This window comes from Monocercomonoides exilis, assembly GCF_001643675.1.
Source record: "Monocercomonoides exilis strain PA203 chromosome Unknown scaffold13-1861174, whole genome shotgun sequence".
Lineage (NCBI taxonomy): Eukaryota > Preaxostyla > Oxymonadida > Polymastigidae > Monocercomonoides > Monocercomonoides exilis.
This window is the reverse complement of record NW_027150558.1, coordinates 1,355,767-1,367,053: the sequence shown is the minus strand read 5'-3', so window position 1 is coordinate 1,367,053 and position 11,287 is coordinate 1,355,767. Positions and strand designations below refer to the sequence as shown.

Below are 11,287 nucleotides of genomic sequence, written 5' to 3'. Positions count from 1 at the left end.
AAAAACAAAAAGCTCTTTCGATCCAATTTTGTTTACTTTTTTGTTATTGTTGGTTTTTTGTTTCATTTCATTTTTATTACTATATTTTGTATAGAAAAATAAAAAATATATAGAAATTTTATTGATGAACACAATTTTTGTTTTTTATTCAAAAAAAAAATTTTGAATTGGAAATATCAATTATTTAAGATTATTAAAAAGATGAGATGGTTGCTTAAAGAAGTTAAAGAAAAATAAAATGATAATCACTTTTTATTCTGCAACGATTGAAGAACAGATGGGGGTTTATTTTGTTTTGAACCAACAGAAGAGGAAGAAGAAGCAGATGATGAAGATGATGATGAAAAGGAAGAAGAAGGTTGTGATTGTGAAAATGAAGGAAAAGGTTGAGTTGAAGATGGAGAAAAAATACTTATCGACTTCCATTGCTGCGGAAGGTGCCAAGCTTGTGAGTTATCACAATTTTGATTTTCATCAAAATCATTTCTTTCTTTTTCCAAAACCTGTTCCTTTTGCTCGCTTCTTTGTTCTGAAACTTCGCTGTTCGCTCTTTCTCTTCTTTCTTTCGCTTTTTCTGCTTCGTACGCCCTTAGATCATCATCAGAAGCATCTAAAATAAAAAAATATGGTAAAATGATGTTTATAAAAACGAAAAAATAGTGAAAGAAAATAAAAAATAATTGTAAAAAAGTGAAAGATAAGCCTCCAATTTCTGCCAAAATTGTAGTTATTGTGGGTGTAAGTGTATTTTCTGGATTGAGTTTATTTTTCATTTTGGCGAAATATCGAGCATTGGCAACCTTCTTTGCATCAACTTTTCTCAAGTGATTCGAATATAACTCCTCCAAAAACAATGAATTTGCTTCAAAAACCTTATTTGTGAGTGGATTGTGCAAGATATGAAAGTTTGTGAGGCAGCAAGCCACTGAAAAATAGTCCCCAACACGCTCCATTTCAAAAACCCACGGATGACGGAAGACAGAAAAGAGAGTTTTGAGCCTTCCAAAGAATCTTTCAACAATAACACGATGAGATGCAAGCTCAGGAGTTCCAACGGGCTTTGTAATAATCGCCCCAAGCTCTGGTTTCGCTCCTATGAAAGCGGAATCGGCCAAAATCTTTGCTCCTCCAAGCTTTTGAACAAATGTGGGGTAATGTTCTTTGAAAATAGTGAAATCGTGAGTTGACCCAGAGTAGATAGAACTGATTGTACTTGCTGTCCCCACCTTGGGGTTCACTCCCACCTCCGCCTTGACACAATAGATGTGATGCTTCCCTGAGTAGTATTTTTTTCCAAACTCCAACCTCCCTCCAGGCCTGTTTGTAGGTATTACTGTGCAGTCAAGCACAATTCCCACCTCCTTCATTTGTTCTAATCGATCTGGACGAAATGAAAGAAAAAGATTTGCAAGTTGAGGTTTTAAATTTGATGCTGTTGAATGAAGAAGTCGAACAGTTGATGTTTGAGATTCGTGTTTTGATTGAGATATGACGTGAGTTAAAGAAATGGAGCCGTGGTGAAGAAAAACTAACAAAAGAAAAAGTTGTTCATCCAAAGATTCGATTGATTTTGCCCTTCCACGATGAGGTTGGGCTGATGATGAGAGAAGACGAAGAAGCAAGTCGAATTCATAACGAACAAACCCAGTCAGTCGGTGAAAACCGAAAGATGGGTCAGAAAATTTTTTACAAAATTTATCGATGATTGATTGCTGATCATCATCAGATTTAATCTCCACATGAGATGGCATCACATTTCTTTTCTCCACGCTCTTCAAAATATCGAAAAATGGAGATTGAGACATGAATGATGAAGTTTCAAAAAAGTTAAATACAAAAACACCCATTAATAACAATTATTATCGATCATATTCCCACCCACAATTATAGTAATTTGCATTGACTCAATCAAATCGATTTGTCTCGATCTAATTTGCATTATATTTAACTTATCTGCTTTAGCAAAGGCAAATAATATATGACCAGTTCAAATCGCATAAGTTCTAGTAGACCTTAAACGAATTGAGCGGCTCAATTTGAATTGACAAAGTTAAAACGTTATTTGTTTGTTTTATTGGTTTTGACTCAATCAATTCGGTTTTCCCTCAATCTTTTTTGTGATCAAAAATTCAAAAATTATATATCAATTTTGATCATAATTTTTTGAAGTTTTTAGTGTTTTCCGTAACGGAGCAGTTTGTTTTTTGCAACTTTTTGATGTGTTTATAATAATGATATTTTAAATATGTTTACAATGAGTTTTTTTATGTTCACGTGCAATGTGTTGAATATTTAGCTTTTGGTTTTTTCTGTTGTTACACACTCAATGCAACATATAATGCATGCAAACAATCATTCTTATAGTTATTTTTATAATATTAATTCTACAATGCTTTGATTGGCAATTAATTTTTGTTTTTATGAATTTTTTTGTTGTTTGTTTATTTTTATTTGGCTTTTTTTAAAACTTAAGCGAATTTTTACATTAAAAAAGGACTGTCACGATTTTGATATTTATTAATTGTGATAACTTTGAACTTAATGCTATATTCTTTATTTGAATTTATTGTTTTCGAATTTTTTAATAGCTGTTTAGGATTTCTTTTATTTCCATGTTCATTGATTTTGAACACATCGAATTAAAAAAAAATTGTCAAAGGAATGAAACGTGCTGGTTATTATTTAAGTTCATTCTGTTCTTTCAAAAATAAAGTTGAATATCGAATTTTGAAATAGTTAAAACATAAAAACTTCAATTTTTTCTATAAAAAACATTCACATAATAATTTATCTGAAAAATTAATTATTTATTCTTTAAATAATGAAAGATATGAACAACTTATTTTTTGTAACTTTCTATTGATCATGCACCCAGAAATGAATCAATTGGTCTTGACTCAATCAAAACGGTTTTGAGTCTCACTTTTTGGTTTTATAAACCACTTTTTGGTCTTAGTCGAAGCTAATACCGCATTACTTAATAATTTCGTTTTAGTTCTAGTAGAACTTGATTGATTTGACTGAGTCGCGAAAATGTGACTCAGTCAAATCGATTTTTGTCTTGTTTATCGAATTTCTCTATTTTTAATCGAATTTCCCTCAATCTCAATAAGGGCGAAATTGCAATTTTTATGATCACAAATTTTAATCGAACATTTTATTGTTTTGTTTATATTTTGACCTGTAAAATCATGTTGATTTTTATTTATTGATATGTTGTTTATCAAATTATGTATTTTTTGTATTTAACTATTTTTTTGTCGTTCACTTTGTTTGATTCTGGTTTTTTAAAACTTCAAAATTTCGCAATTGTGGCTCAGTTGTTAACTTTTATTGTTGAAATTGAACCAAATTTGTTTATATTTTATACAACAAACATTTTTAAATCTTTTTTTTTGTTAATTTTTAATATTTATGAAAAATTAAACTTTTTTGTGTTTTCTTAACTGTAGTGTGTTTATTAATCAATCATCGTTTGATGTTTTTTCATTTCGAATAAAAAATGAAAAAAAAATATGATTCAAAAGCTTCTTTTTTTGTATTTTTTCTTTTTTCTGAAAATTATTGAGAAATGTTAAAAACAAATGAAACTTGTTCTAAATATTGAAAAATGAAATGAAATTTACTCGTATCATTATAATAAATCACCAATAATTATTATCAAACAAAAACAATTAGAATTACCAATGTTTTCCGAAAAATATCAATAATTTTAATAAACTTACTAAATAAAAAATTTTTAAGAAGGAAAAATCTTTAAATTCGATCAAAATGATAAAAAATAAAAAGAAAATTATTAATATTTTTTTAATTTTTTTTATTATAATTTTCTGATCAGGACACCCAGAATTGAAAGCATCGGATGTGACTGAGTCACATCTAATTAGACTGCGTCTCAATGGCATTAGATCGATCTTAGTGGATGTTGACCGATCTAATGCCACTTGACGCAGTCAAATGAATTCAGTTCTATTTTGTAAGGGAGGAAACCCGGTCCGGGGAGGAAATCCGGGCCAGTGATCAGAATAAAAATTTAGAATATTAATTAATGATTAATCAAAAACAAGAATTCCTTGTTTATTCAAAATAAAAAAATGGATTAAACATTCCGAAAATTATTTTTTATAATTAATTTCGTAAATTTTGAATAATTATCGACAGAAAATAAAAAAAAAATAATTAAAAAGTCAATTGCAAAATAAAAAAAAGAAACATTAAGTTAAAAGAGAAGAATCAGAATCAGCAGCCTTATAATCGCTCCGAAATTACTTCCTTCAGGTGCTTTTGTTGGTTCCACAGAATTCTCGGCCCAAGATGGTGGATTTTCCGGTAAATGCTTGAGAACAACAGATTTATCTAAAGGCCAGAGCCCAGTAACTTTCCACGATGAGATTATTGTGCTGGGATAGCTAGCAGCTGCCAACCCATCTCGAAGTATTGTTGCAAAAACGTCTCTTTTCTGTGAGCCTGTCTTTGTCGGTCCACTTTCTGTTGCTCTGGAAAACACTCTTTTCATATTGATAAAAATGAACTGATTATTCTGTTGAATGATATGCGACAAGTAAGATGGCAGTTTAATTAAATCCACAAGATAATATTTGCAGAGTCTTTTCATTTCTTCCGTGAAATGTCCAACACCGCCGTCCATAACCAATGCTGCATGCCTGTATTTCTCGCCAATGGCTATCCTTTTTTTGATAATTTCTGGTAGAAAACAGAGTCCGAATAATTCAAAGAACAACTGTGATGTGATATGTCCAGTTTTCAAGAGGTGTTAAAAACTTCTAGTGAAGTTGTATCCATCTTGCACTCATCCGGCAAAGTTTTATTAGGAATGATAATGGGAGTTAACTATCTGCAGCCATCTGAGCTGCACATGAAGACGATTGAAGTTGCAGTTGGAAGAGATGTTTCTGGTGTTATCACTGAAGGCGAGGATGAAGATGAAGCGACTAGATCATTTTTTCTTTTATGAAAAAAGGTTGAGGTTTCATCGATATTGAATAACAATTGAGGAATCGGTTTTTCCTCGTTAAGACACGATTCGTATAAATCGAAAAAAGGTATAAAAACTTTTCGGCGAGAATGAGCAACCCTTCCGATTGGAAGAGCTTTTGGCTTTGCAAACACTATTTCTGGATGTCTTTCTGAAAACCGTTCCGTCCATTGCTTGTCCACTGATTTGCATTCTTCTCCTTCATTCATTTTCTTTTGCAACATTTCATTTTTCAGTAAATAAAAAAAAATTAAATAAACATATAAACATATCCATAACAAACCGTTTGAGTTATGTATTTTTTAGTTGGACATTTTCCAATTTTTTTCCATCAAGAAATAACTGTTTCATTTCCAACTCCTCAGCTTCGTTAAATAATGTGGGCCTACCACATTTCACAATGCTACTGCCAATGCCCCTTGCTTTGATAGCTCGCTGTAGTGAAGATCTTTTAAACAAGCCGCTTTCATCAATTTGTCTTTCAGAATACTCAAAAATATCGTGAACGTACAAGGCTTTAATGTGTGGATCTCCCAGTGATCTAATATCACTCGTTGCGTTGACGTGCGTCAAGGAGGGTTTTGTTTTTAACATTTTGATCCGAAACTTTTTTTATATTTTTTGATCAAAAATGGCACGGATTTCCTCCCCGGCCCGGATTTCCTCCCCGGCCCAGGTTTCCTCCCCGACTAACTTTTTCTATGAATTCTCCGTAGGAAAGAAAACCTGATCTTTTTACAATGAATGTCGCAAGCACTCCAGGAATAAATCGCTCTCTCGCTCCATATCTAGAAAAAATAGATCGCAAAGCACCCACATTCCTTCGATAGTGTTCGTATTGGCTTTCGAAATAGGATCGACGTAGTGACATTTGTGACAGACGGTTTGGTGGGTGTGACCAATTTCTCCAAAGCAAGTGTAAGCTTTCCACTCGTCCCTGATTATTGTTGATCCTTCTGTGATTCAGTTTATAATTACTGGGATTAATGTCTCTTTTTTCCGATTAAGCACAATGACCACAAATTTTTTTCCTAATTCTTCTTCACCTTTTTGTTTGACAGCTCCAAATATCCACATCAATTTTTTCTGCTTTCCTAATTCAAAAAATAGTTTAATTCAAGGCAAATAAATTAATATAAATGTTTACAAAATAAATATTCGATGTTAAAACTTTTTTTGTAGTTCCGTCTCCTCCATGCGGCTTGATCAATTTCCACAGTTTTTCCAGCCCCTCCAATTTTTTCATTTCTGTAATTTAAGTAATTTAACGCAGTCGACCTTGCAACTCTTGTCCAGTATCCAATCGTCATTTGAGATATGTTAAGCATCATGCCAATTTGCCAATCTTTAATTTCCAGCCAAAAAATCAAAAGAATCATCATCACAGTGGAAATAGGTAATTTTGAAGATTCCAAAATCGAATTTTTGAAACAGGAAACACTATTCTTGCACTTTGGACACTTCAAGAATCTAGAATGTCCCCTTCCTTTACAGATATATTTGACTTTTTTGCAGTGTTGGCAAACTGAAAACACCTTCGGTAAAAATTGTTGTATCCATTTCTAAGATGATTCTTCAGATGAAAATGTTTCATACATCGCATGGCGTTCCTTTTTGAATGGTTTTTTCCAAGACAAAAAATTTTTGATCGACAAAAATTTTGTGATCTAACCCATTTTTAATGTGATTATAAGAAATAATTATATTTTAAATTTTGTCCAGAGGATGTGAAGCGCAGACATAGAACATAATATTCTTAAACCTAATAGGCAATGGATTGCGAAAATGATTGAAAGATTCAAAAATATTTGGTATGCTTATTATATGCTTATGCCATGAATTTTCTATTATCATCCATGTTTTGATTGTTTTCAATATATTTCATTATTGTCAATAAATTCTAAAACTTTTTATTAGGCCTTTGCGACAATGAAAGTTTTTGCAAATTGTGTCGGTCGAAAAACTCAGCCTGTGTCGAATGTTTTTTTTTTTTTTTTTTTTTTTTTTAAATGATTATTTATTTATTTTATTTGTTAAATTGCAAATATTTTTTTAAATATTCATTTTAATTTCTCTTGCATTTTTTCTTAATAAGTTATTGTTTGTGAATATCAATGAATATTAACAAACTTGCATTTTAGACGAATCGCTTTGCCTTATTTTGAATGGAATCATCATTTAATATTCATTTTTCTTGAACGAGAAATAAAGTTTATCTTTTTCAAGAACGTCTTTTCTCTGAAACGTCATCAAACTATTTTCATATCGTTACAAAATTTGGAAAGCAATTCTGACGTCAACTTTGGAAAATGAAACAATAATTCACAAAAATCACTTTTTACAAAACAAAATTCAAATTCAAATTCAAAAACAATAATTATATCTTTGAGTGAATTCGGATTCAGCTCAGTTTATTTGGAAAAAAAACGAAGGATTATACAGCAGTGCTGTGTTAACGCGTTTAGTGAAATCTGTTCCTGAACTTCCGATGCATTAAATGACCTATATGGGGACCAACAAATTGAAGGAATTTTGCTTTTGACAATGAAACTGTATTTGTTCGTGGCAAAGGCAATTGGAAGTTGATAGGAAATTGCTGGATTGATGAAAAAGGTTCGGCTTTTTTTTAATAAAGAAGACAGAATTACATAGCTGGATTGCATTTGTTGCAGGAAAAGATGTTGGAGCGACAAACGGATGTTATCACCTCAACGATTAATTCAAGATGAAAGCAAACGAAGCAACAAAAGAGGTGAGCAGATAGGGGATCGAGTCACAAGGTGAGAAAAGAGCAGGACTGTTGTATTGCCTGACGCGAAGAAGCGTTCAAGTTCAGCAGTTCAGCAGCTCAACTGCTTCAAACAGCATCAGATTGCACTTTGAAGTGCGGAGAGTCAGCAAAAGCAAAGATTTCTTGTGAAGATAGGGCACAGGAAGTGAAATTCGATATGAAGAGACAGCAGTTGAAGGGGGCAGCGAGTGCGCACAGGAACGAGGAGAATTCTGCGTGGCATGACAATACAAAGAAGATTTAGCATATTGGTGATGAGAGGACTTTTTCGTGATGCAGATGTTTTTTTCGCACCTCTGGTCTGTGCTTCCTATAGAGAACCTTCTTCAGCTAGGTCGTTTTCTCTGATGCATGCAGAAAAGGGAAATCCGAACAGAACAATTAATTCTCCTTTTCCTTTCAGTCGAATTCCGAGGCCTGTTAACATCAGTGATTGAGAGAATAACAAAAGCGGGAGGTGGCCATTCATAAAGCGTGTGAAGATGGCGTTTCGAGAGAAAAAATGAAGGCAGAAAAAGGCAGGTCGTTAAGCATCTTGTTCCTTTTTTGCATGGAAATTTGGATGTGCCTGTGTTCAGTGGAATCAATATTTGTTTTGAAGTCAGAGAAGATGAAAAAGATAAAGGAAGCGAGTCATATTGCAACATTGTGGATGAAAGCGCAGAAAATGATGCAGATGAAGCATATATAATTCGAAATGTGTTCAAAAGAACTTTTCCTTCCGTCTGATGTTGCAAACGAGCAGCTGTCTGGAATGTAAAAAAAATAGAGGAGATGCACTTCATCAAAAACAAAGAATTGAGTTCGTCAAGTTGGAAAGGCTCCTCTTTCTGCAGTATTCGTTTTCTTCAAACTGAAGAATGTTCTTGGCCTTTCCCGCTGAGCAATGGATCGCATTTGTTTTCTTAGTTCCCTTTCTCTCTTCATTTGCTTCATCTGCTTCCGCTCCTTTGCTTTTGTTCGGTTTCCCATGGAAACTCATGAATCTTTATTTTCTTTTGTTCTGTCTATTTTTTATTTTCTTTCTTCACATCTTCTTTCTTCTCAAGATGCTTTCATCATGTGATTAAACATTTATTTTCCAACCGCCGTTTATGTTCCACATAACAATCACTCAGTTTGTCGATGGAATTGTTGGTTTTTATTAAGTTTTGAATTATATATCAGTTTTTATGTCCCTTGTGCCTGCGATGTGAGATGATGAAGAGAATATGCGCTTTGCAGCTCAGGTTGAACGAATAAACATCCAACTGCAAGCGAGAGGGTTGGGGCAGAAGAAGAAAAAGGATGAATTGACTGTGTATAACCAACTGCATCCCGTCTATTCCAAAAGGAGAAGGAGCTTTCTGTCCTTTCTCATTCTGCTTGCACATCAGTTTTTGTGTATGCAGACTGTGCTCCCTCTGTGCCCCCTCTTGAGAGCTATAGTGTGCAATCAACGATTCCAAAATGATGCACGTGGAAGCAACAAAACTTCGCAGAATCGATAGATGGGTTCATTTGTAACTCAATGTGGGACTTGAGCAGCAACTTAGGATCTTCACAGAAGTGCATTTTGCGCTGCCAGAGAAAGATGTATATTTTCTGTGTTTTGAACCGTTATATCACATGATTTTCCTTCTGGATATCTAACGCAGGATGAAAAATATAATGTTCATCTCTCAAGGCTGCACCAGTGTAACAGTTGGTCATTAACACTATCCCATCGAAAACTTTTCTAATAACCCTTCTCTCTCTCTTATCGATACACACATCGAATAGAAATCAAACACTGGAATACTTTATGAAACTCCCTTGCCTTTCCGCTGCGTTCCACACATTTATCACGTAGCTGGAGTTGATAACAATGAGCTTGTTAAAGACGGATATGTTGAAGATGGAGATGATAGGTGATTGATGGCTTTGTGCATTACTGTTGGAGAGATCGATGTCTCATCTCACGAACAGTTCCTTGCTTCAAGTCACGGTCTTATTTTCTTTCTTCGTCAGCTTTTTCTCCATAACAATCAATCTCTTTCATCGCTTTGAAATTTTCTTTCTTTCTTTCTCTTTCTCTTTTCTTTTTCTATTTGCATTCATCTTAATGCCTTCTTCGACTTTTTCCAAAATAATATGCATTTGCAGTATTTGCATATATGTTTCTGCTTTTCTTTTCTGCATTCTTGTCTCCATCTTTATATGCATTAACCGATAAATCTCTTTCGCCTATTGACTGCCTCACTCGTCCAACCACTTCCAGTGTGCAAAATGACCCTCTTTTCGCAATGGGATCGTAAGAGGCAGTGATCAAACATTGTATCTCTCCCATTTGGTTCATCGAAGTGATGGTTTATGAGTGGAAGCTTATCGACTCGTCGACTTCTATTGGATGGACTTTCAGATGAGGACAAGGAAGGCTTTTTGTGGAGGAAAGAAGAAAATGAAGGAGAAGAACGGTGAGTGAAAAGAAAGAAATGATGGGCGAGGTTCTGAATATGAGAAGCGAAGTTTGTTTCAAGCTGAATGCTTGAGAGAAAATGTTTAAATAGAAAAATTTGAAGTATTTGAAGTATTTGAAGAAGAAGAAAATGAAGAAGATAAAGATAAGGATGAAGATGAAGAAGCAGACAAACTATGAAAGACAGAAGTTGACACAGTTCAAGAAGCTGTCCTTTTTGCAGTCTTCTGCAGAGTCGTCTTCAGAACCTGTATCTGATTCTTAAACAAAATGCTTTCTGACTCTTTTGAAGTCATGCGTTTGTGCAAATGGAACATGATGAGGCAGCTAATGAACTTTGCTTTGAAAAATAGTTGCGACTCACTATCTTTTGGAGGCTCTTTAGTCATTTTACTTGTGCAAATCCCAGGCAACGAAGAGAGAAGAGAAGGATTCACAATATCATTTAACAGCCACATGCGTATTTGCAGTGAAAAGTGCGAATGGACAATCATCTTTGTGGTTTTAGCTAGCTCGACTGGATCAAAGATATTTTCATACAAACCACAAAAATCAATGTGACTATTTATCTGCTGCTCATCGCCTTTGCTCCCCAGTTAGTTCAGCAGCACCCCTTTCACCTCCTGAATCAGCTACATTATCTCGTTGTTTATCTTCAAGGAAAACAGAACCCTCCAAATTGTCAGATCAAACACCATCTTTTCATTCTTCCTGGTATTTGTCTTCTATAAAATAGCACAGCCTTGCATGGCTTCCACAAATTGAGAGAAATGAGATACTTGGAATGAAGCCCGTATCTCTGCTCCTTTTGTGAGGCATTCAGCAGAGTGAAAATTGCACAGATACGCAGATTGATAAGCCTCAGATCCGAATTTCTCTTGCTTCAATCCTGAGCTAATAAATAAATAAATAGAGAAGAAGAAGAAAATTGAGCAATTCATACTGAATAAAACAAGGTCTGGCTTCTTTTCACTGGTAGCCTTTTTTGTGATCCGTCTTCACATCTTCGTGTATAAAACCATTTCAATGAGCGTGTGAAAGGTTCGATGTCAAATTGTTTTCA

The 11,287-nt window shown here is 33.9% G+C and overlaps 2 protein-coding genes across 2 annotated transcripts; both read right to left on the bottom strand.

Moving 5' to 3' along the window:
• Nucleotides 1-245: 245 nt before the first annotated feature.
• Nucleotides 246-1,367, bottom strand: MONOS_9886 (putative DDE superfamily endonuclease; the record flags this gene model as incomplete). The annotated part of the gene is made up of 2 exons (XM_067880426.1): nucleotides 246-610; nucleotides 1,028-1,367. 2 exons carry the CDS (start codon nucleotides 1,365-1,367, stop codon nucleotides 246-248), a joined length of 705 nt encoding a protein of 234 aa, XP_067730889.1.
• A 2,852-nt stretch (nucleotides 1,368-4,219) lies between these two features.
• On the bottom strand, nucleotides 4,220-4,516 carry MONOS_9887 (uncharacterized protein; the record flags this gene model as incomplete). The annotated part of the gene is made up of 1 exon (XM_067880427.1): nucleotides 4,220-4,516. One exon carries the CDS (start codon nucleotides 4,514-4,516, stop codon nucleotides 4,220-4,222), a length of 297 nt encoding a protein of 98 aa, XP_067730888.1.
• Nucleotides 4,517-11,287: the final 6,771 nt, after the last annotated feature.